Source organism: Aythya marila (assembly GCF_965140915.1).
Source record: "Aythya marila genome assembly, chromosome: Z".
In the NCBI taxonomy this organism is placed as follows: Eukaryota; Metazoa; Chordata; class Aves; order Anseriformes; family Anatidae; genus Aythya; species Aythya marila.
Window position 1 is genome coordinate 37,398,056 of NC_139080.1, and position 26,410 is coordinate 37,424,465.

General features: G+C 37.0%; 1 protein-coding gene across 1 annotated transcript in view; it reads left to right on the plus strand.

The window, feature by feature from the left end:
- The window catches only part of FOCAD (focadhesin), a 123,134-nt gene that overhangs the window by 91,426 nt on the left and 5,298 nt on the right, over nucleotides 1-26,410 (plus strand). Inside the window, exons 26-41 of the mRNA XM_082783788.1 lie at nucleotides 1,755-1,863; nucleotides 2,957-3,073; nucleotides 4,856-5,094; nucleotides 5,792-5,881; nucleotides 9,289-9,436; nucleotides 12,869-12,988; nucleotides 13,730-13,852; nucleotides 15,300-15,377; nucleotides 16,351-16,422; nucleotides 16,590-16,692; nucleotides 17,929-18,009; nucleotides 19,130-19,258; nucleotides 21,941-22,056; nucleotides 23,704-23,964; nucleotides 24,564-24,653; nucleotides 25,734-25,911. Coding sequence (XP_082639914.1) covers nucleotides 1,755-1,863; nucleotides 2,957-3,073; nucleotides 4,856-5,094; nucleotides 5,792-5,881; nucleotides 9,289-9,436; nucleotides 12,869-12,988; nucleotides 13,730-13,852; nucleotides 15,300-15,377; nucleotides 16,351-16,422; nucleotides 16,590-16,692; nucleotides 17,929-18,009; nucleotides 19,130-19,258; nucleotides 21,941-22,056; nucleotides 23,704-23,964; nucleotides 24,564-24,653; nucleotides 25,734-25,911 — 2,054 coding nt within the window. The remainder of the gene's footprint in view (nucleotides 1-1,754; nucleotides 1,864-2,956; nucleotides 3,074-4,855; nucleotides 5,095-5,791; nucleotides 5,882-9,288; nucleotides 9,437-12,868; nucleotides 12,989-13,729; nucleotides 13,853-15,299; nucleotides 15,378-16,350; nucleotides 16,423-16,589; nucleotides 16,693-17,928; nucleotides 18,010-19,129; nucleotides 19,259-21,940; nucleotides 22,057-23,703; nucleotides 23,965-24,563; nucleotides 24,654-25,733; nucleotides 25,912-26,410) is intronic.

Here is a 26,410-nt window from a genome sequence, read left to right on the forward strand (position 1 = left end):
GGAAAAGGTTACTTTGGCATGCTTCTGTGAGCTGAAGGCTCTGGATATTTTAATCAAGACTTTCTATAAGGGTTTAATCTCTCCTGCCTTTTTTAACTTACTATTGTTCAGGTATTTCTAGCTGCTCAGTTTTCTTGCATATCAGCCTATCTTGAAAGGATCCAGCTAAGAAGGGATGAAACTGGGATATCTGTTTGATATTTTAGCTACTCAATAAATACCTGTGTTAAGATAATGTAGCAGCAAGAGATAAAGGAGGAATAAAATAATAATCATATTATTTAGTACTTATATATTTGCAATTATTAATAAATTAAACATATAAAAATCAAAATATATATTCTGTATCTCAGAGTGAAAGCTATGATTTTAATTGTAAAAGTTCATTAGCAAAACTAATTCAGGTGGTAGCATTTTGCAGATTTGGGAGGAAGTGGTACATTTTCTTTAGGTAACAGGAGAAGGATTTCATGTACGTAGGCCATGTCTCTAGAAAGAACTTCTTTTGTTTACTGACTTTCTTCTAAGAAAATACTTTATTTGTTCCATATTTTCATTAAAGAACAAGGCATTGCTCCTTTTCTTTCTAGGATTTGTTGTTACTATGATGTTTTTTACCCCATTAAATTTACAGCATCCAGCTTTCATGAATGTATAGATTCAGAAATTCCTGTTAGTATGAGGTGCGTTACAAAGTGTAGCCTCTTAGAAGCTGATAATAACAACAACAACAAAAAAAAAGACTCTGTAGCATAAATTAGGAAATGACTTAAGGCAAGAGGTAGGGGAAGATTTCAAAGAAGTTAACTAAGCACCTGATTGTAATTATCTGTAGTTCTTGTATCTGAAATGATATACTTTTAGTGTTTGAAACAGGAAAGGTCAATGATATTCCAATGAGATATGTGTCTTTAAAAAATAATAATAATAACCTGCAACATATTTTTATTGTGAAAATGAAATCTTTAAATCTGGAAGCAAATGCCTAAATTTGCAAGTGTGTAATTACAGCAACAGACAAGAAAGTTTTCAGAAATGCAGGACTAATGCAGAAAATATAACACACCATGTATTTATTAGTCTAGTGTAAGGCTGTCATCAGTGGTCTACTACAGTTGTATCGGTCAGTTGCTATTATTGTAAAACATCTAAGATGGCTCTAGCAGAATTACATTGTGACATGTTTTTTCTGGGAATTATGAGAAATGAGCATCTTTCTTTTCATGAAACTGAATATAGTTATATTTTTCTTGAGTTCCTTTTAGGAAAAAGTAAAGGCTTGCACTTCAGTCAAAGTCATTACTCTTTGAAACCAGTTATTTTCCACGATATGATTGTTTCATAACATAGGAATGTAAAATAAATAAATAAATAAATAAACTGAGATTGCAGTGATGGTTTCTGTGCTAAAACTCTGCTATTGTGTATTGTGAAGTGACACCTTGCCTGTCCAGCAGCCTCTACTTGGAGAGCTTTTTGTGTTATCCTGTCTAGAGATGGTACAAGATCAATTGATGCATTTCTGTGAGTGCATGTGCTCTGCCAGATGTCAGAACTTCTTTTAGTGACAGCTAAAAAGGCTTTTGCTTGTGTATCTATTTGTGTATCATAGGTTATACATAGAAGACAGTCCAGTAAAATTGCTAGGAGAAAGTGCTTCCATTTGTAGCATAACTTGCCTTTATTGAGACACATATTTTGCTGCTGGCATGTCTGTCATGCCTCTTGATTGTTCTTTGTCTTTTTCTGTCCAGAGACAGTCCAGTGGTGAAAGGAAACTCTATTTTAGCCTTAACTGGTCTTGCAGTTGCTGTAGCCAAATATGAAAGCAGCCTTTCCTCAGACAATGAAGGAATGCCTGAGGTAAGTCAATCTGGGAAAGAAATTCTTAGTGGAATGTGATGAAGCAATATCACCAGGTGTGTTTGAGGGGATGGTAAGTGGTTATGAAGTCCTTCACACTTTGAAGGTCTAATTTCATCCTGTTCAGTGAATGTCATCTAGTAATTGCTGTGTGATCCATACAAAAGTAACTTGATGATTTCAGTCAAAGAAAGTAGGCAACTTCTCACAAGAAACACACTGGCTTTGACAGATCAGATAGAAATGTAGTGAACACTGAAGCCCAGCCAGTTTCTTTACTTACCTTTTAATCTTATACCGCGGAGTGTTTTAGGGTGGCATAGTAAACATACTCACTGTTTTTGCATCAGCACAGTGTCTCATAAATTTACAGTAACTGTAAGGTGCCATCTTTTGGTAGCAGCAATGGAACTATGCATTACTTATTAGTTACGTTTTTTTGTGATGGGATGAGTTGAGGTTGCTGATATTTTTTGCATGTGAGGAGCAGCATAAGGCCTGTTTTCTAATGCCTATTATTATTGGCCAAACCTGTAAAAGATTGTGTGGGGAGAAATAGTCTTGTTTTTTAAATGCCTTTTGTCAGCTTCTATATGGTAGCTACCTTAGCAGAATTTAGGTTTTCCTGTCAGATTTCAATAGATTAAAATACTTAGTCTAGATATCCTTGGCAAGTGTTTTACTTTGCAACCAAACTATAGTTACTCAGATAGCCATGCTTAGTTTCTGTGCCTACATTAAATTTATATTTTGGGCCAAGAGGATTCATAAAAGCTGTAACTTACTAAAAAAATTAAAGAATTCAGAGTTGTTAATGGAACATGTTTTGTTTTGTTTTCTTTTCTTTTCCTGCTGTTATTGTGAGGCTTTCTGACCGCTGTCATTTTTCTTTAACTGAATAATCTGATCAAAAGTAGTGTCTGGAGGGTCAGAGTTGTCAAATAAATCATGCTAATTTCTGTGCCTAGGGATAGTAAGATCTCATTCTGGATGGATCATAAGTGGAACATCAGCTGCTGAACTTCTATTTGGGTAGAGCCTGATTTAAGAAAAAATAACAATGAACATTTGGGTTTGTTTTTTTTTTTTGCAGACTGAACCTGATTTTCTTCCTACACAACAGTGGATTTATATGGTTATAGAGACCCTCTTTAGTATTGTGAATAGCCGCTATCAGGCTAAAGGACAAGTCTTCCCATGGTTCTACCAGGTATGTGCTATGGTATTAAAGATGGGAGCATATACCTGCATTTTATACCTCAAATACTTAGTCTGGAGTTCGGTGGTTCTGTTTGCCCAGTTGTAATATAGAATATTATAGAATATAGTTGTAATATAGAATTTTTTTTTTTCTTTCCTTTCGTTACTTTTGCGTTGGGTTTTTGTCCTAATTACCAAGGTAATAAAAATTATATGAGAAGATAATACCACATAAGTGAAGGAATTTTAAACAAACAAACAAACACAACAGAATGTTCTACAAACAATCTTCTAACAGGAACAGACTCTTCTCATACAACAATATCAAATTCTTGAGTGATTCTGAGAGTATGCCTTAGGGCTCTGAAGTTTAGACTTTCTCAAAATCTAATAGTTACAGAGCCAGCAATTCTCATTTTACAATACCACTTGAACCCCTGAGGACTAGTACAAATTGTCATAAGTGCTTGCTGTGTGATAACTGGCCTGAAATTCTCAAGCAATAGAAGTATCAGGCAGTTTTTAAATAGGACCTGGAGATGCTCCTAAAAGCTTGTTATAGATTTTAAAGAATAGGTATTGCTAACTCTTGACCGTGGTCAAGATGACCAGATTGGAAATTTTTTGTATTGCGGATACAGGAGGGGGTATGTGTCCTACAAGAACAAATACCAGCCAGCTAAAGTATCTTGATGTTTTCTAACCTCAACGTTATTAAATGCATTCATGAACTGCCTTTAGTCCAGTCAGTGAGATGTTGGTATCTCCAAAGTCAAATCACTAAATCAAATGGAGTGTTAAATAAATGCTAAACTGGCTGGATGCAAAAAGATTCAAGTACTTGGTTGGCTTTAGCAGTTTTTGCTGATTTTTTTTTTATGACTTCTGTCTTTGGAAACAATGTTGTTTAAAAAAGGTATTTGTGAGATGGAACAGTGTGACATGGTTCATATTTCATTTCTAAACTCCATTCTGTTTAAAAAGTAAATACATCCAAAAAATCCTGTGCTTGTAGAATTCTAAAGCACACAACGGAAATCATGGCCCCACAGAATATGTTGCATCCTGATGGGAATTTTTATCTTTTCAGAGCTGCATATCCAAGAAGATAAATGTAGATTAGGCTGTTACTTGTAATCAGTCTTTCGCTTCATAAATAGAGGTATCTATAGATTTTAGCTTTTACAATGGAAATAAAATAAAAAACTTTGTAAGGGATCTTTCTTCTAGAAAGCATCTCTGCTGGTAATCTTGCAAGATCTCGTGTTTATTCATTCTAGGTATGATGCTTCTAAAGAAGTGTATTTTCCAGCTCACTGAATGTGTTACAATTATGGAATTACCCTGACATTGTGGCTGGCTTCTGTTTGCCCTTTTGATCGCACACCTGAATATTTTAGAATGGAAGCAGAAGACTTTAGCAGATGAGCTTACTCATGTGTAGTATAGTTATTAAATTCCAGTTTTTGCCTGTTTTATCCTTTGTTTACAACTTCATATTTTGCAATCTCATTTATACTTAGAAGTTATATTCAGTTACACTCTTTTAATTACCTATTCAGTTACAATAAATATAAACAGTCTGCAGGGTAAGGCAAAGAAAAAAGGTATGGTTGGCAATGCCATGAAATAATGTTTATTGCCAGATTGCAATTCCTCTGTGCTGACATTTGCTGTATGGGTATTTATTTTAAATTCACGAGTTGCTGAATGTTTCTACCAGGAAATGAGTTTTATATCCTTTACAAAGAGGAAAAGGAAAAAAACAAATCTTTTAAAAATCTTTTTCTAGAAATCCTATTCTGGTGAAAATACTGCTAGTGCTATAGCTCGTTCCTGTGCAGCCATTGCTTTGTCTCTCCTGGTGCCAGTTATCATTGTATCATGCAAGGAGAAGGTTGAGGACATCCTGAATATGCTGACTGCCAGGTTACCTGGGAAGCCAAATGCTGATGAGTCTCAAGCTGTTCAAATCCATGTCGGCCTTGCTTTGGGGATGTTCATCTCACGTTTGTGTGAAGAAAAAGTCAGGTAAGAATTACTGCATGTAATGTAGGCGTGCAAATAACTTACCACTTTATTCCTGCAAGTGGCTTCTATGGTTTAGGGAATAAAGTGTTCAGAAGTCATAGGCAAATGATTCTTGAGGTGTTTCACAAATTTTTTACAAGATGTCTTTTATTACAGTAGCCTTTTTCCCCCTCTGTGTTATGTTCTATATATTTTGCCATTTCTTCAGGGTGTTTGATTAATTTTCATGATACCCTACAGCAACCTGGAATTTGACTGATTACGTCTTTAAAGAGGACTAGGTGCCCTAGGAAACTTAATTGTAAAATAATTCACAATTCTCACCTCACAATTCTCACAATTTCTAAGTGGTGTTCTGCACACTGGATAGTGTCCACTTGCATCATGTGAATTACCTATATGGAGACAGAGTGCTTGATTTCTATTTTGGGTATTGTACCAAAAATGGGTGCCAATTAAGAACTGAGTATGTTTTTGTATTATTTGCATAATTACATTAGTATGTTCATATGAAAGTGACACAAATGGCCAGTCATATAGTCACTGCTTACAGGCCAGTGTGAGAACCTGTTACAGCAATAAAAGAACAGTATTTAGTGGCTTATTCAGTCTTATCAGGAGGTTTAATGTCCTATGTGATTTGAAGAGCACAGCTGTGTTTTGATTTTTATTTTTTTGTTTTGTTTTGTTTTTGTAGTGAGGTACCTGGTCAGCAGATGAACTTAGTTCTAATGAAGTCCCTAGATGCACTGGAGGAGTGTTGCTTTGACTCCAGTCTGGAGTACAAGTGAGTTTCTTTCATTACTGATGAAGCTTTGTCTTTTTTTGGTTTGTTTTTTTTTTTCAGCTCCATTGTTTTCATTCAAGCTTTTTTTCCTAAATTTTACAGATAAGATTATAACAATATGGTAAGGAAACAGCCTGTTCTGAGTACTTCCCTGGAATCATGGAGTCATGCAGGCTGGCAAGGACCTTGGGAGGTCACATCCCTTCCTGAAACAGGCTCAGCTTTGGGGTTGTACTACATTACCCAAGGCTTTACACTGTCAGGACATGAAACCCCCAGGCCACAGAGGCCCGACCTGCCTGGGCCCCAGCCCCATGGCTGGGCTGTCCTGGTGGGGAAAATGCTTCCCTTAAAACCTAAAACCTTTAGCCTGAGCCTCTGTGCCTCAGCCCATGCCTGGCTTCCTGCCACACACCACTGGACAGAGCTGTAAACATGGAAGACTTTTGCCAAACTTGGCATTTGTCAACTTTTAAACTGCTGTTCTAAAGCAAGAGCCTCTCCAGCAGGATGATAAGCACAGCTGACTGCAGGACGTATGCTGTACATTGACCTTATGCGAGTGTTTCACCTGTACTCAATTGGTGATGATTTTTTTTTTTAATAGATTGCAAGCTTTTTGAGAGTTCATGTTGTAAAAATGAGGGAGGGCACCATTTCCCTTTTTTCTAAATGCCAGCACTAATCTTTTCCTCTCCTGCGGCTGCTCAGTCATGTTCAGTATGGCTCTGGGAGAGGTGACAGACTCCTGCGGCCAATTCGTCATCCTGCCACAGTGCAGACAAGGTTTCTGCATCCCTGCCCTGCCACTGCAATGTCGCAGGCAGTGTCACACTGTGTCACACTGACATCTGGCAGAAAGCGAGCCCCCCACCCACCCTGTGCCCTTCCCTGTGTGCCTTCCACTCACCCACCCTGGTTGCACACATGGCTGTGAATGTCAGGGTGATGCTCAGGCTCTACAGTAATTTTTTGAGATGTGGCATACCTCCTGATTGTTTCAGAAAACATACATGTCTACCCAATAATATGCTTCTCCAGGGTCTTAAGTGAGACATCTCACATGTTGGAGGGCATTACTCAGAAAGAGGCTTTTTCTGTTTGTTTTTTTTTTATCTTGCCTTGACTTTTTGGATAATATAGAGGCTTACCAATGTGTGTACTATGCAGAGTGGATCTCATACAACCATGCTTCACTGATCGTGTCAGTCTTGATAGGAATGTTGTTTATACATATTATTTTCTCTGTTCTATTTAGGAGAATTTTCTCTCTCTCTCTCTCTCTCTCTCGCTCTCTCTTTTTTTTTTTTTTTTTAATGGGGTGACAGAAATAAAGTAAACAGGCCTGTTTTCAATAAGTACTAAGCAATAAGAATGTTTTTCCCTGAGCCAGTGATTTAGCATGGTGGGGGTCCACTTATGATCTGTAAGAATCTGTGTTAAGTCTGTGTTAAGTTACATAAAATACTCTAGAAAGTTTCTTGTCTGGAAAAGGTCATTGTGTGAAGACTGCTTATAAACCACTACTCCTAATTGTCTTTGACAACACAGGGGAGAAAATAATGATGGTAGTCATAATCTTTTAAAGCAGAAAAACATTTCAAATCATTTCAAGTGGTTAAGTGTATATTAATAACATGCATCTTCAATTTTTATGTGAGTTTCTGAGATTGCAGAACCTTAGGGACTGCAGTTGCTCCTGATTCTAAATGGAAGGCACGCAGACATTGAGAGATCTGGGAGGGGACTGTTAATCTGCTCGTATGTTACACAGAAACAGAAATAAGGATGTTTAAAAAATACACTGATATTTCCATGTAAGCATGTATGGAAAATATGCATGATGAATTACTTTTACACACTTAATTCTTTATGCTACTAGGTTTTGTCAGAGTTATTTATTACAGAAGCCATATAACAGCTCATTTTTCTCTCCAAACCTCTTTTATGTAAAGGCAGATAGAAGCAAGTGCAGTTCAGCGAGCAAGTACATTCATGACTGTTAACTTTTCCTTTTATTCATGTAGATCATATTTGGTCTGTTCTCCCACGTGCCTGGTGACAGGACGAGGGGGAATGGGCTTAAGTTGAGCCAGGGGAGTTTTAGGCTAGATGTTAGGAAGAACTTCTTCACTGAAAGGGTTGTGAGGCATTGGAACAGGCTGCCCAGGGAAGTGGTGGAGTCACCATCCCTGGAAGTCTTTAAAAGACGTTTAGATGTAGAGCTTAGGGATATGGTTTAGTGGGGACTGCTAGCGTTAGGTCAGAGGTTGGACTCGATGATCTTGAGGTCTCTTCCAACCTAGAAATTCTGTGATTCTGTGATTCTGTGAATGGATTTGCTCACATCAGCCTTCATGTTGTGGGGGTTGGAGGGAAATCCAAGCTAGGTTTCCAATTATAGCAGTACAGCATATAGGTAACAAACATAACAGTACATACAGCCTCTGTATTGGCCAGCTGTCTCTTCTCCAAAGAAAAACATGTTGCAGTGAAAATTGACCTAATGCTGTTGTTTGAAGTGTTTGCTTGTGCAAAGCTTTTGAGAATCATGGAGAGCAGTCACGTTTTCTGGCTTGTCTTGCCATTTCATATATTAAGGTTGAATTCTACAAGATCATTGCAGATGTGTCGTCTTGTATAAATTTGTTACCAGGTAGAATTAGCTTGTATCTGCAAGAATAAATATTGGAGAAGTATGGAGTAATTAATAGATGCTGAAGCTTACATGTTGAGTAAAGATGTAGTAAAGAGCAGATTATTATGAAGCTTGAAATGCATAGTAATCTTCCTTTAAATTGCTGGGCAGAGCATTTGACTTTTTTTGGAGCTTTTCACAAGGTCGGTAACTGGTTTGGATATGAGGTATTTTCAATCAAAACCATCATAAGACTTTTCTTAACTGTACCTTCAGAAAACTGTTAAACTCCACAGACCTTAGTAATAGGATTTAGGCCTTAAAAATTGTCAGTTTTGCTTCACCCTAAAATATAAACCTTTTATTTTATTTCACGATTTATTCATGAATTCTTCCATTCTGTGGCATGATAGTATCATGTGCTGTACATTGCCAGGTTACCTTACTGAGATAACTGACAATGAATTCAAAGATGGGTGATGACAAGACAGCAGTGCTGAGTGCCTGATAGACTGGCAGTGAAACACTTAGAACATATTGGGAAATCTGAGATACCATGCGGATGAAGCGTGCTTAAATATTAATTTTATGTAGATCACAAACAAGATGGCAAAGTGAAAGAGAGTGGTGGGGAGAGGGCCCTCAAGTTTAATGTCATGAAAAAAAGTGTTCAGAGCAGCAAAGGTATGGCTAATATACATATTATGTATACGTGTGTGTGTTTGTGTGTGTGTGTGTGTATAATGTGTTTTTTTTCCTTCTCTTTAAGCACTGGATGTATTTTGGGAGTAGGACTTGTTCTTTCCCTTATGAGTTACAGCAGCCAAACAGAATCAAGAGTGCATGTTTCTGCTTCACTGCGAAAACTCTGCAAATACCTGGAAAACAGTGAGGACCAGAGCAGATCAGTCCAGGAGGTATGATCTGTTTTATCACAGATTTTAAATCTTCCTTTTTCTTTGTTGGCTGTCTTTAATAATTCAACTTTTTACCTAAGTTTTATACCTGTAGTACTGGAATAACTGATGTATAATATTTCTTTCTCAATATCAAAGCTATGGAAAGGTGTGCAGAGAAAAAGGATTCTGGCTTGTATCAGGAATAGTGTAGCCAGTAGGACCAGGGAAGTGATCATTACCCTGTACACAGCTCTGGTGAGCCTACACCTCAAGGACTGTGTTCAGTTTTGGGCCCCTCACTACAAGAAGGACATCGAGGCCCTGGAGCATGTCCAGAGAAGGGCTACAGACCTGGTGAAGAGCACAAGTCCTGTGAAGAGCAGCTGAGGGAGCTGGGGTTGTTTAGTCTGGAGAAGAGGAGGCTCATTGCTCTGTACCGCTACTTGAAAGGAAGGTGTGGGGAGCTGGGGATCAGCCTCTTCTCGCAGGTAACTAGTGATAGGACTAGAGGGAATGGCCTCAAGTTGCACCACAGGAGGTTCAGGCTGGAAGTGAGGAGACGTTTCTTCTCAAAAAGAGCAGTCAGGCACTGGAACAGGATGCCCAGGGAAGTGGTGGAGTCACTGTCCCTGGGGGTGTTCAAGGAAAGGTTGGACATGATGCTTAGGGACATGGTTTAGTGGCTGACATTGGTAGTGGGGTAATAGTTGGACCATACTATTCTGGAGGTCTTTTCCAATGTTGATGATTCTATGATTCTATCAGGCTGGTTTTATATCTGTTAAAAAAATATATAAATAAATAAATAAAAACCAAAAAACATCAATAACTTGTAATGCTGTGCAAACATTAAGAAATTTCCCGAAAAGGTTAAAAGATAGCTACAAGCAAGCAGACAGCAGTATGCTTTCTGCTTCCTACTTTGAAAGCTGATGTCACAAACTAATGTGAGTCTTGAGCTTGTGAAAGCTGCTATGGTTCCATTTGCTGATCTCTTTATAACTGTTTTGAAGATTTAAAAAGACTGTGCTAAATTTGAGCATGCTTTCCGATTTAACTGTGAGTTGGAGGTACCCAACTTTACATTAGCCAGACATAAAAAAAAAAACAGTTAAAACAGTAGGAATGTAGTTTTCTTCCCTCTCTTTTCTGTTGTCATAAGGAGCTGTAAACAAGATGGATAGAAATAAAGAGGGACCTTCTCCACCGTTACGAGGCATCACACACAAGCTCATTTTTTCCATTTTGACATGACGCAAGCTTACATGTGCTGACCATGGACTAATACAGCAACATTCATTATTTCAGCGTGGTCTGAGCATGAATGAGTCTGTAACGTTGCTGAGGTAGAACTTGAGAAGTAAGGGTGATGAAATGGGATATGTTTACAACAGAAATCAAGAATCAGGATAAGCAGGTTTTTTACAACCAAACCAAAACAAAAAACTGCGCCTGTCATATGCAAGAGTTAGAGGTTGGTAGTATTCTTCTCGTATCCTTCTTAGTACTGCTCTGAAAGCTTGTTCTTTATTAAAGCTCTTCATGGTGTTCCTGCGCTGCCCATGGCAGGGGTATTGGAACTAGATGATACTTAAGGTCCCTACCAACCCCAGCCATTCTATGGTTCTAAGGTTATGTTATGAGTTAACTTCTTTTGGCATTACATGTGTATTGAGGATTAGCCCTGTTCAATTTATGGATCGTGCATTAAAGTGACTTAGAGCTGTGAAATCGTTTATCTCTCCCAAGAGACCTCATAGTGTTTTACTGAATTTAAACTGGGTAATAAGAAACTTCTGGGATGAAATGCAGCAGCTGTTCACTAACATGAATTAGTTTGGAATGAGATTCCAAACTTACCTTTATCAATTAAAATCATATAAGGCATTGCATAGATAATCACATCAGTAGAAGTTGGCCAGCACCCTAGGATGAATACTACTGTATTTACGAAATGCACTAGAGGCTCTTTCAGAGCTATAAAAGGCTGGCGTATAATCCTCTATCTGAGAGATAGATTCGGCCTACTTCAGCAAGAGCAGGCCAAACCTGGGCGTTACTGCTTTGGGGTCAAATTGTTGCCAGCCCTGTCCAGTAGGCAGGAGCTCTCTAATTTCTGTAGTCATCTGTTGTTCTGTTGCTTTGCTTTGGTACAAAGGAGGTTGACACAGCTGCCTTGTTGAAAGTTCAGACTTCATTTCCTTTCTTTCCACATCTAAGGCTAAAGAGCAGAAAAATAGTGTCACCTGTGTTCCTTACACAAGGCTGTTGTCACAGTAGAACAGTTGCCCATGTGCCGTGTATGTGCTTCTCTTCCTGAATGTAGCTCTGATGGGATCACAGCATGCTGTGAGTGCTCACATAGTTAATGATCAGGTATCTGCATGGAGAAAAATAACTACATTTTCGTGGAAGGTCAGAAGTTTGCCCTACAGAAACAACATCAGAAGTACTTCCACACTTTAGGTATATTCACTTAATGGCATGGACTAAGAATCTCTCTTAAATCTCTGAAAGTATAAATTGAAAATGGCATGACTTTTTTTGTCATGCCAGTGTATTGTTCCATTGTTCATGACAGATATTTTTGTAATACCTTACATTTCCTAGAAGTTAGTTTTCTTTTCAATTATGCTATATGTGGCATTTTGTAATTTTATTTCTGTTACACAAATTACCCATGATTCTGATGAGACAGTAAAACCACCTTTCCTTTTTTTGTGCCTATGGAGTTGTCAAATGAAGAGTGTAGACTTCATATTAGCTTACAGGAGGAAATGGTACAAAGCCTAGAGTGATATTTGTGAGTTTCTGGCACTGATTGATTGTAAGGGTTTAAGGGCTTGTGTCTTAACTTTCGCAGGCCCTGTTATCCCAGATACTTTTCAAACTACCTCTGGGCAACAGCCATAACAGACAACAGCAGACAGATTTATAAAACTTGTTGCTTACAATAAAGGATTTAGTCTGTATTGTAAAATAATTCAATATATTCAAAATAATTAAAAAAAAAAATCAAAATAATAGTAAAGTGCAACATTTCACCAGAAAAACAGTATGTACAAATAAAAAAAAGTAAAAGCAGGTGTAACCAAGGCACACAATAACAACAAATGTTGGAGCTGCAGCAGCATACGCTGTTTGAGCTGCTGTACAAGAATTCATTATAAGGTTTTACTGTGGTAGTAACCATGTAGTATAAATCCTCACTGAGGAAGTAAGTGTAGAAAGCCTCCTTGTTGTTTTTTGCTTGGTTGTTCTGTCTTTGTTTTGTTTCTTCTTTATTTTGTGGGATTACTCAGTGAACCTTGTAAATGAGATGTGTTGGTGCTGGACACAGTGAGGTTATGGCAGAATTGCAAGCTATGGAAAATGTTCTTTGGCTTCTAATCTTTGCACTGAATTTGAATAGTACCATGTAACAGAATATAATAATGTTTTTTTTCTCAGGTACTTTCCTATTCTGTTGCCTGTTCCTGTGTCTCTGCCTTCAGTGTTGGAATCATAGAAGCAGCGGAGGCTGAGGACGCTATGAACAAGCTGCGGACCCTGGTGGAAGACAATCAGCAGGTGAAGATTCAGAGTTTATATGTTTTTATATGTTTGATTGTATTTAAAAGGGAGGTGGTTGGTATTTCTGAGTTCTTGATGTCTTTAGTCCCTATATCCCATCTGTTCTAGTCTTTCGTAACATTTGTCTTTAAATAATTTTTCTTGATAGATTAACATATCTTCTGTGCTCTTCTGATTTCCAGACAGTGCATCATAACCACAGCCACAACTTCTTCCAGGTGTCTCCTTTATCCCTCAGTGTTCTAGAGTTATCCTCTAAAAATGCACAGAATAGTCTCTTTATTCCAGTACTTGTTCATTGTTTGTTTGTTTGCTTTTTGTTTTAAATGCTTGCCAGAATAGGAAAAAAGGAAAAAGAAAAAACATTTAGAGTTAAAGCCTGCTATTACACTAATCATCTGTTTAGTATGTTCATCTGTAAAATAAGTCAAAACAAACTATTTTAGTAGCTCCTTTTCACTGTTGTATCTGAAAGTGTGCTCTACAGTAAAGGTTCCAGAGCAAACTATGTGCCAAAGATCAGTATCTAATCTCAGAAAATCCCATGTCACTTGACAGGAGAAAACACTTGAAATAAGGAACCTCTGGAGTTCTAGACAAATATGTGACTTCTATAAGTCTGTGACTCCTATAAGGAATAATAAATACTTAAGCAGTATTTCAGTAGTAAATGTTGAACAGAATACAGAATTCTTTGGAAGATCTGTTTTTTTAATATGTGTCTTTCTCACCTTACAGACATCCGCTTTTGCTTTAGCTCTAGGTACAATTGTTCACGGTTTGTCAGTTTGTGGTCACGGGAAAGCTGAAGACCTGCGTAACAAACTAATGCCAGCCTGGATAAAAACTTTGATTGCAGAGGTAAAGGAGTTTGCGTTTACATCCTAGGGTTTGGGGGGGATTTTAACAGTAGGGACATAATTTGCCTCACTTCTGCTGGACCAATGCTAGGAAAATTTAGGACCGAATAGGGATACGCTATTTCATTGATATTTGGAAGCAAAAATATGTTGTTAGGCTGTTCACTACAGAAGAAGAGCCCTGTTTCACTTCTACTTGTTTGCTTTATGGGAAGTGCTTATTTCCATGAGATCTTGGAGATTTCTGAAATCTTTCTTCTATGAAGAAAGTCTGAGAGAGTTGGGGATATTTAGCCTGAAGAAGAGGAGGCTCCAGGGAGAGACCTTACTTCAGCCTTTCAATACTTATAAGAGTCTCATTAAAGAGACAGAGGGCAACTTTTTATGTGGTCAGATAAATGACAGGACAAGGGGGAATGGTTTTAAACTAAAAGAGAGGAAATTCTTCACTGTGAGGGTGGTGAGGCACTGGAACAGGTTGCCCAGAGAAGTTGTGGATGCAGCAGCCCTGCCCATGATAATGTGTTAGAACTAGATGGCCTTTAAAGTCCCTTCCAACCCAAGCCATTCTGTGATTCTGTGATTGGAGATCGGTACATTTTTACTAATTTGGAACAACATCCAGGGGTAAAATATAGGTTAATATATCAAGATACTTTGTGAAACTAGGTGCTACTTAACAGAAAATGGACTATCAGAATGGTGATTATAGTGTCTCAGTTGTTTTAAGTTTACTCTCCTAAATTGTTGTTTTAGAAGTAATAAATTGTCAGTACTATTTTTCATAGTCAGTACTATTTTTACTGTTTTTATGTTATGGTAATTGCTGTGTCTATACTGAAGGAATGCAGTGACTGCAATGTGGTTTTTAGACTGAATTAACAGTATTAGGTGTAGCTGAACAGTTCCGGGTTGACTGAAGGCACCACTCATCATTGCTGCTGTTACTGAGTAGTGGGGGGAGTAAGATGTATCCATTCACTCTGCTTGCTGTTCTGTGTCAATAATTTTAATTTATCTCATTATTAAAACATTTGTGTTTTTGAAAGCAAACTCTAAACTTAAACAGTAAGATGGGTAAATATCAAAAAGTATTTTAGAGTTGAATCACATTGGCATATTTTGTGGCATACAGACAGTGACAGAAGAAAGTGCTTTGTAAGAAATGTGTAATGATTTTAGATGGGGGGGGGGGAGAGGGAGGGAGAAGGTCTCCATATTCAGCAAGGTTTCTCTTATTCAGCAAGAGATAGAATATAGTTCTCCATCATGCTGGAGTCTGACCTGAAGAGGTTGTTGGGATGGAGGGTATAGAAGAGATAACAACTGTGATTTTTTTAAGTTGAAAGAGAAGCCCTTTTGTTTAAGTGAAACATCTGTTGTGCTACAGATGCAACTGTAGTGCTGTGTGGTCCCAGTGATTCACTGATCCTGAACTACTTTTCCAGGGCTCTCCAACAATGCAGCGTCTGGCAGCTGTCAATGGGCTGGTTGCACTGGTTGGTTCTGAAGGCGGCATGATACAGGTGAGAACGTGCAAGCAGATGATACTTTTCTAGCTCTCCTAGAAATCTGACAAGAAGGCAAGATAGTGATGCCTTGAACAAAGACTCTGCTGTATCTCTTTAGTGCTTAAATTATGCTTGCTTGAGCAACTTTGAAGTGTTGGTATGTATAAAAATGATAAGAAAACCTTGAGCGTTGTGTATGCACAAATAGATAGAAGCCTTAGGCCTTGCTGAGCTTTGTGGTTAAAACCAACTAAGACTGGTTTAGGACAATGTAACTGGAAAAAAGAGTTGAACTGTCTGGGGTGACCCACACTGCACATGCATTAAGGGAGAATTCAACTAGAGGACACCAAGAAAATGACCAGCAGAGGGTCTCAAAGTCCTCTAAAGACCACTGACCCATTGAACAGCACATGTCCAAAGGGGCAGATACTATGTAAATGATTTTGGGGTAAAGTATTGAATATGTATATGCTTTGCAGGAAAACTTTTGCATGTGTAACACCTGCAATGTATGTTCAGGAGTTTCTGAGACAGGTATGCACTCTAGGAGGAACTATCCCCAGTGCATCCAGCACTGGGGGGAAAAAAAAAAAAAAAAGCCTGATTTCTGAAACTCCAAAATTGAGCCTTTGAGAGTTTCTTCAACCGGCTTTTGTGGTAACAGTACAATGATTTTTCCTGCATCCGTACAGGAGTGGCCATCTACCAGAGCATTCCATTTACACAATACTGAGCTGTGTTGGGTGTGAACCAAGTGGGATGGATTACAGTGTGTAGGATGGAGTATGTTCTGTTTTCCCATCATATGGCTCACATGCAGTGTCACTGGGAATAAGTTTACTGCTGTGTAGGCTTTCTTCTCTTCTCTATTCCCCCACAAAAAGGCACGTGTGCAAATATGATCTGTCTTTTCGGTGTCCGTTCTGTTTTGTTTTTCTTCCCTTACAAAATTCACATCTCTTTTTTATCCTTGCTTTTCTGGTAGCTGAAATCTGAGAGCGTCCAGTCCTCCCAGTTTCAAAGTATGCTCAATGAAGTCATCAGAACCCTTACACAGGTAAGGAGGTAGTCTCTTCTTTTCTTCTTTGGATAATGCAGTAGGGTATTTTGACACCTTGCATAAACAGACCAATTCTGTTTAAAGAAACAATGTAATGTTTGTGTCCAGCTTAATTGAGGCAACATAGAGAAATCTGACTAAGTGTTGATTCATTGTCTCAACAGATAATCAGTTTTTCAGGGCAGATTGGCCTTCAGACAAATGCAGCAGGACTTCTGGGACACCTTCATATGTCCTGTTTGTCTTCTACCCAGAGCAGGGCATCTGGTAAGATGCTTTAATATTGCTACATAAAGAACATATAACAATAACATCCAACTAAAAAGATAGCAGGGGACACACCAGGCATTTGCAGTCTAGACACTGTAGCCCTATTAAATGACACAACAGACTTTGGATCAGAGACCTCATGGTCCTGTGTGCCCCTAAAGGCTGGAACATACAGCAGGAATCAGTGTGCCGAACAGGATGCCCTCAACACCCTGGCAATCTGTTTTTACTTGCAGTATCAAAGTAAGCTACTCAGTTGTTCTGACCAACCTCATTTATTGGTGCTGTTTATATTCTGTTTAAAACACCTAGAATGAATTGTAAAGAAGTTTTTCATTGCATTTGACAGGTATGTTGTCTGCATTATGCAGTCTATGCCCTGAGTGCTGATTAATTACTCCTTGTTTTAGCAAGGTTAAGATGTAATCAAGTACCTTGTTTTATTAGATTAAGATACAATCAAGTACATCTTACTTTATAAAAAGCTAACACTTAACAACTAGTCCATAACAACAAGAAAAAGCTGATTTTTCAGATGAGTATTTTCCTAGTAGGGGTCTCTAGTTAGCTGATGTTGAAAACTGGTGTTCTGTGCCCTTTTAATGTAGCTGCTGTGATTAACACAGAAATTTGTATTCTGTCAATATGTAATTATCTTCTGGTGCTGTTTCAATATCCAACAGGTGAAAGAAAAGTAGAATTACAACAGTGATAAACTACCAAAGGAGGGAACTAATGAATTGGAAGCTGTTCACTTCAGTGTGAACCAAGTTGGTAAACAATAACAAGAAGTATAAATAAACATCCTCATCAGCAAAATAAATAAATAAATCTTAGATTTTCTATTTCTGTATAATATGACACAAGGGCCTGAGGTTAGATAGATATGGAATGTTTTTTGTTGTATTAAGCTTACTAAGCTTTTCAAACGCTATTTTAAAGCCTGACTTGTAGTGTTTGATGCATTTTAAGGAAAATCTTACCCCAGCTTTTCAGTTGATCATTGAATTTGTTTTTTAGCACTGATATCTCTCAGCAATGCTGGCATTTAACTTACTTTAAGAACAGAAAGGCCAATGCATCTATCGATAATCTTTTGGTCTAATTGCATTGAATCACATGCAGACTTAGCTCAAATAAAGCACAATTTGGCCTTTGAATTTACATGGGAGCAGGAAGTTAAAATTTCTGCTGGCACATTTTAGTATATAAGGAGTCTTTTTGTCTTCACAGTTCCTCCAGATTTTAGCTACTTGCCTGAAAACAGCTTTATCAGGGCAGCCATTGACTTTGCCATTGAAAGTGGAAAAAAAGGTAAGAAGGATCGAACTATAATACATGTCCAGGAAATGTATTATGGCTTTAAAAGGTGGGCCTAATATCCTGCTTTTATTTGCTAAGAGAATTTTTCTAGATACTAATTTGAGCTTCACTAATGCAGTCATATCTCTAAAAGTTTCTACACAAACTCTTTTAAAACAAAAAATTGAATTACACTTTAAAGAGTAAGAGAATTATATCATTTTCTGTGATGATTTTTTTTTTCTGGCTTCTTAGATGTTTTCCCTTTCCTCTGTCTGTGAGATGACTTACATCCTTCATGGGAATGAAAGTCAAATCACTTTAAGTGTTAACATGGTTCTTTGGGAATATTTCATCAGGGAAGCTTTCTTCTGTCCTGTATTTCAGCAATTCTGGGTTAAGATTCTATGTAATGGTCTGGTATTCAACTGGGTTAGTGCTATGTGTGATAATACAAAGGAACCTGAAGAAAGTATCCTCTTATATGAGGTGTGCTAGCAAAAGAGAGCTGTCTTGGATTATAATCTTAAAGGAGGTAAAGCAGTAAAGGTTACTGTTGTGTAGAGTTAAGTGAACTCACTGCTTTTTATTAAGCACGTTTTGCTTTTACTGGAGGTAGAGATTGCTTTGCTTTCATGGAGGACTTTTACTGAGTTAATTGCCCATCTTTAAGTAATACAGTATATAGTAAAGGTTAGCATGTGTTTGACTTTTTTTTGTGGCCTACACCTCCAGGATGGGACATGAGAACGGTATCAGTAAATTTGGCTGTTCTGTTACTAAGAAAATGCAAATATAGTTCCCTACTAGATGAGGAATATCTTAACTCATAAATTGGTCAAGGAGGGGGGAAGGAACCAGAAAGCTTCCGATTCTCAGTAACAAAAGCCTTCTTTAACAGGCTATTAATGTTAAAAATACAGCTGATGATTATGAACAAGAGACAGCTAATTCTCAGATACCTTTTTAAAAGGGTGGTTGTTTTTTTCTCCCCCCTGTAATTTTATGATGCTCTAGTTCATTCCTGCAGTTTGGTCTTCATTGCAGTGTGAATTGATAAACTTTATTCACTTTTTTCTGAGAGGCTTGCATGTGTATAAATTTTAGACTGTGACTGAATATTTTGTTGCAGGCCCTGAATCTATTCCAGCTCAGCTGTTGAAAGTAGCACTGGCGCCCATTGCAATAGTTGGAGAAAGTCATCAGTATCCACCTGTAAACTGGGCATCTGTTCTTTCACCATTGATGAGGCTAAACTTTGGTAAGCTTTATAATTTTTTATTAAGTCTTGTACTTGTCTCAAGATAACTTTACTGGCATAAACTTCATACACTGCAGCTGTCAAAGCCAAATTTCTAATATTCACAAGCATATAGTTTCAATCAGTGTGTAGACACAGGTTATTTTAATAGAAGAACAGGTTAGAGAAGATCAAAACCAAGAGGTTTGGAGCAGTTCCCTAGAACTGTGCTGGATAGTGAGAAGAGCGCATCACAAAACTGGAAATTAATTATATCTTATTTTCACCATTAAGCACAGCTCCAGTGTCTGTGTTGGAAGATGCAGGCAGCTTTATCTCAAGTTTAAACTGCTCTGTAGTTCATTGAGTTATCACTAGTCTGAAATAAGGTGTCTACTAAATAACACTGAGTAACAGAGGAAATCATATCCCATTTTTCTGTCACATCCCTGATTTCTGTGCTTCTAGGAACACTTTTTCTTCATGTAGGAGAGTAGCTTTGATTTTGAAGTATGGGTTTAGACAGCTTGTATAATATTTTTCTACTGAGGATATCTGTCAGTGCCACTTTTAGTTGATATAAATGACTTTGAACTTCAAACCCATTTACTTAAAAAAACACCTACTATGGAAAGTTCTGTATTCCCTTGTTTGATTCTGCTGAGTTTTATTTCTCTTTATTTATGTAATTGTCATTACTAGCCTTGCAGATGATTTTATTTTTTACAATTGGACTGGACAAGCTCTGTTGCATTTGAATTGATGTGCTCTACATCAATCAATTGATGTGATCTACATCAATCTAGCCTGGAAAATGGAAGGTTGATCTTATTTCTTTTTGATACTTATTTTACATATTCAAAACACTTCTTAAAGCACTAGATATTGAACTGTCTTATGAGGAACAAATACTTGCTAGATCTAGAAACATACTAAAGTCTTTTGCTGGTAATTGGGCTGGATCTTCTGCTTTATTTTGTATCCTTGCAATTGATTGTGGAACCTTTTGTAAAAATGTGAAAGAATTTTCTCTACTAACCTGTGCAGTCCATGATGATGCAAATTTGCATGCAACCTTATGAATAGCTGAAACTTTATAAATTCATGGGGAATTTTTTCATTCCTGTTTTTTTACTTGGAAGTCTAACATTTGTAAATCGGGGGAATTCCAGAGGAAACATTACAGCATTTTTGTGACTATGTTTTTATTAAGTTTAGACAGCGTCGTAGTCTGTTTTTATATGTAATTTCTTGACTGCTCTGCTGTATTGCTGTGGAAGTTGCACTTCTGCGTGTTATATATGCATGTAGAAATAGGTTTTTGTGTGCAATGTGCTAATGAGCAATATTCATGTTGTTCTAGAAAGCATAATACAGAACAGTTGTATTAGGACCTGTCAACCTAGATACATGAAACTAACACAGTTATTCTGGGACAGATATTTCACAAATGTTTATGTGGAAAAATACACTCAATTCTCTCAGATTCTCTAGCTCACTGTTATTCATGCTTGAGAATTCATGAACATATATTTCAAAAAAAAAATCTGTGAAGATATTTTCATCTGTAAACATACTGAAGACAAGAGATTGCTTTCCCATCTTATAAACTTTATTGCAATTGTAGAACATGAACTATATAATGTGACCTAAATGGTATCCATTTGGTATTTAATAGTGCTCTGAAGGGAACAGTCATAATTAAATCATAATCTGTGATTTATTAGTCCAAGCTAGTGAGAGAGTTTTGAATTGGTACCAAAGTATCTTGTAACAATTTCACCCTTTCAGGGTTCTGCAAATGACTTAACATCTAGTTTATGGCTTGTTAAAGAGCCCAATGCTTGATTCTTGAATTATTTGCTTTGCTCATACACTGTTATTGAACTGTGTAAAAGTCATGCTATATAGATGACTACTTTCATTATTGAAAGAATGTTTTGATAAGCAAAGCACCTATTTAAGTTTTATGCTGACAAGTAGCAATAATCTCTGAGTTAAATGCCAATATAATACTTAAATTATTTGTTCTTCTGTTGCTGTAACAATCATGATCTACATGAAAGCAATGCTGTTATTCAAAAGACCTCCTCAGCGTGTTCATGGCTTGTTATTCTATTAAGATGACTAGTTATTCTGTTAAGAATAGTCTGTACTAGTTATTACAAGGACTCTGAAGAGAAACCGCTAAGAAGGATTTCATAGCCATCCTGGCCTTTATACACTGTAAGGTCTTCCCATGTTAACTTGAAGAATACTGCAAGCAAGCACCACCAGCAGTAATAGTGACTAACTGTTCTATGACATTTTATATGAACATTTAGTGTATGGAAGACCATAAGCACGCAAACCAATGCTAATTACTCCTACATTTAACAGGAAGGAAAACTGACTCATTTCTCCATCTATAGATTAAAAACTTGTTGCTAAAAAAAATAAATAATTAAAGTTCTTATTTTCTTCCTATTTCCATATCTTTCTTATTGAGTGAACTTCTGTGAACTCTCAGCAAGATATTTCAGGATTTATGGATGAATGAGGAGAGGAGACTTCTACACTATATATGTTGAAAACGATAAGCAGCATCTCTATGTATTCAAAGTTTAATATAGTGCTCAAGTAGAACAATAATCTTCCTTTATTTTATGAATTTAGAATAAATTTATTCTATTTCCTAATTTCTGTGTGTTTCTTCTGTTTTAGGTGATGAGGTAAAACATCTCTGCCTTGAACTGGCTGTGACACAAGCCCAGTCATCTCAAAATGCTGCAATGCTTTTGGGGATGTGGGTGGCACCTCCCCTTGTCTACAGTCTCAGTGTATGTATGTCAGAAAATTCTGTGGGACCTCAGCTCAGATAGTACTGAAGTTTAGAATGTCTTACTAGAAAATTACTTCTGGGTTTGGAATTATGCAGAAGTATTATTTAGCGAATATTTATGGTGATAGACTTCCAGTCTCTGGAAGAAGCTCTTTGAGTCTCTCTCAGAGGCTCTTGTGGGACCTTGAAATACAAGATGGACTTAAGATGTTCTGCATTGTTTTTGTTTAGATGTACTCAGATTACTTAAGACTTTTTCCCTCTCTTGTTTCCTACTACATCTCTGATAAACGTAGAGACGTAAGAAGGCACAGCATGTAGGGAGCACAATTGTCTTTTATTTTATTTGTACCAGCTGATAGACTTGTAGAAAAGAGCTACCTATTTGTCAAAAAGTTTACCTGCTTCTTCCAGCAGAACCTCTTAATCTAGTAAAAGGTGTTACTTCTAGAAAACTTTACCTTAATTTTGTAGATAGTCAACAGACACGCTTATAGTGGAATCAAGTTGGAGCTTATACTCCCTACAATGCAGTTCTTTTTATGGAAGTTCATCAAGAGTTCCGTGATACGGTTTGTAAAAAACTCCCTGAATCCCACAGTGCACTTGGCTCTACAGCTCTTTCTTTTCATACTAGTTGAGGAGTAGCTCAGAAAATACAATACTCAGAAAATCCGTTCTAATTTTTTGTGATCTTTTCCAGTTCTTCAAGGGGGTATCTTTATCTTGTAATTTTTTTATTAATTAATCTTCACAGGTACACAGATATAATAGCTGGTGGCTATTCTAAGATAGACATTTGATGAGGTGGCAAGAAATAAAATACTTGATTTCCGAGCCCCAGTTTCTCAGTACAGTGAGGTTTTGAGGTCACAAAATGGACTTAGCCACAGAGTGTATTAGTTTTTGATTTCCTCAAGATAATTGATCATTTTTTCCTCACTAAACAGTAATATTAATGGTGCTAGGAGTACTATACTGTCCTTAGCTGCCCGGGTTCATGGTCTATATGCTTTATGTAGGCAGCATACAGCAAAATCACAATTTTCTTTTCAGTACAAAACCTGTTATTTACTGAGGTACGGTTCATTGGAAGGGAGTTCCTCAGTTTTTAAGGAAAATAGAACATTGATATGTTTGAATTCTTTTTAATTCAAGCAGTTCATGAAAAGAAAGAAGACAAAATTAGAAGTATGTATGGAAAAAATTATTTACCTAGATTAAGAATACTTTTTGAAGTAGTATTTGAGCTGACTTTTTGTTTTTACAATTTAATGCTTTATAAGAATAGTTGATTCAAGCCAGTATACAGTTAGAATCTGAAACTAGGAAAAAATTTTAGTTTACAAGAGACAATTATTGGAGCCCATGAAACATACTGATTTATATCACATGGGAGAAAAAAAAAAAAAAAGAAAAAAAAAAAACACTGGCTACTTCAAAGCAATTAAAATTTTTTTTTGGTCTGTTAAATTATGAGTAATACCTCACCATTTGTAAATTGCTTGTATGTTGTAGAACACCACCGAAGAGGAAATCAATCCAGTTATGCAGGCTAAGCAGAAAGACCTAAACATAATAAAAATGCTTAATCTGGGAATTATGGCAAACTTTATGACCCTCATAGCTTGTATTTGCTTTTCAGGTGAAAACCCAGAAATACCTTCTCGTGTCTCTGCCCCTGTGGATGAAACATGTTGCAGAAGACAAACTACGGTCTTTTACAGAGGTGTTTCTAACACAACAGTTTGAAATGAAGAGCCATACAAAAGAAACTGAAATTTGCCAGTGTGTTTTACAGGGACTCTTGCAAGCAATGAAAATTCCAAACCCTGCCCAGTATTGCTGGAGCTTCCTTTGCCAGGCTGCTGAGAAAATATATGAGCTCTTACCAAATGAGATTCAGGTAAGTAGTAAGTGTGAGGTGTATGAACTTTGTAACTAGTAATTTTTACTGATGTTAAATCCCATCTCTTTGCACTGACCCATCAGATTTGAAACGTGAAGTAGAATGTAAAGTATTTGGTGAGAGCAGTTAAGATTCCTACATAATATCAATTTAAGTCACTTTTGCATATTCTTTAGAATATGACCAAGTTGTGAAACCAAGTTAATGTACATTTTGTCATCTTAAATGATTTGGTAATGGAAAAACATAGTATTGAAATAAATGTTACTGAAACAGAAGTATAGAACAATCAGAGGTGTTTCTCTTTCACCAGAAGATTCAGCTTCTCATAGCGATGTATAGAATGATTTAGCTAGAGAAAATATCTCCCAGGAATGGCAATTGAAAATAAATAAACTATCGCTTTTCCCTAATTATTAAATGCATTGAAGTCTCCAGCATATACAGAATGTGTAAAACAGAATAAATATTTAATCCAGTCTATAGCCTCATTTTAGTCATCATGATCATTAATAAAGTTCCCAGACTCACTGGTTTTAGTGAAGGAGAAACTTGGTAGTATGCATCCAAACATTCATTTACTTTTCTATTTCCAGAGGGGTGAACTGGAGATGTATGTCAGTGTAGCAAAATGTATCTCAGAAATGGGTGATTCAGAGATTGATCGCATTGTCCAGATCTCTAAGGTAATGATGTTTTTCTCCTGACTTTTTATCACCAAATCACATGAAATAAGCATGCCTTATCATTTTTCTTTTCACCAGAGTGTTTTAGTTCCTGAAGAGCATTGTTAGTTTTGTGCATCATGCACATAAGAGGGTTTGGGCACTGCTTTGCAGGCATCAGAGGGAAGTAAACATGATCAGAGTCCGTATCTAAAACTTTAAGGTAATTTAAGCACTACTGATTCCACCTGGGAGCTTTGACCTGGAGTGTTACCAGAATAACAATGGTGTTAGATATTCTTAGTCCAGTAGTGCAAACATCAGACTGTAGCCTTCCTGCATTAACATAACCACCTACTTGAAACAGACTGTAAATACATCCTGGTGATTAGCTGTACTTGAACTGTTGGATGTGTGCTTTTATTAAAAATTTCAAATACTTCAACTGAACAGCCTTGACTTAATACGCTGTCTCTGTATTCACACACAAAATGTTTCCTGGTGGACAAGATAGCTTATTAAAACAATGGAAACTTTCAGCTTCTAGCTCACCAGATCGACTAGTAGTAGAATTCCTAACACCTGAAAAATACTTGATGCTAAGGAAATGACCTGTGTGGAAAGACTTCAGAGCAGGTCGTTATAAACAAATAGCCATGACATAAATCAAGCATTTAAAGAGGTCAGGGAAGCAGAACTGTCATTTCCCAAATTCTTTAATTTTGTATTTCCACACTTAAAACGCAGTTTAAGAAAGCGTTTTTTTTTTGTCACTGTGGGAAATCTGTCTTGCAAGAAGATTTCTCCAGAACTGTCAGGATGGCTTATTTCAGTTCAGAAGGGAATGTAAAACTTAAAGCAGTATGGAAACAATCAAACTGTACTGAGTTGCACTTTGCTTTACTATATAGATGCATGTAAAATTAACAGTATGTGCAGTCTTCTGTAATGCACAGTCTTTCATAATATCTTAAAGAAGAATGAGCCTGCTGAATAATCAGAGAATTCCTTCCCCATCTTTATAAAGGGTAATATGGCATCTCCTACTGTTCCCACAAGAAAGGTATGTTTTAATTTAATGTATTTTTTTTGCATTTGCAGAACAATATAGAGAAGGCCATCTTCACCAAATTGTATTTAATTTCTCAAGGCAGACTGCCTCTGATGAACTTGAGTGCCATGATTTATACTTTGACAGGCTGTTACCAGAAAGAGTCTATTGCATGGATGTTCTTGCACAGTTTCTATCACGCTCGTATTGTGAGCCATGAAAACACAGGTAAGGCCAGCCTTAAAGAAGAATAAAGAACAATATAAACAAAGATCAATGAGACTGCACTGATCTTTTTAAAATAATAGTAAGGTAGTCTAACCCAGTTCTTTTCAAATTTCTTCAGATTAGGAACTGTTTAATCTTCAGATTTTTTCAGCTCTTGAAATACTTCTATCAAACATTGCTTTAACATTTTTCTCCAATTCTTTATGGTTCCGTGGATCAGCTACAAGTCATTTAACTTAGCCAAATGATTCACAGACCAGAGTTTTGACTAGATCCACGTCTCTTAGTCTCTCTGGTCTTTCAGTTTAAGAAACATGTATAGCATATTAGAGACAAGTAGCAGTGCAACCCTGCTACCCTTCAAATCTAGTATCTAACTTATCAGTGTGAGACACAGTAGAAAGAGGTGTGTTTCAATGACAGTGGTTGAGCCAAGCAAACCAACTTGCTCTTCTGAGCTCCTTGTGCTGAGTTAACACAGGAAACAAATTACCCTTCC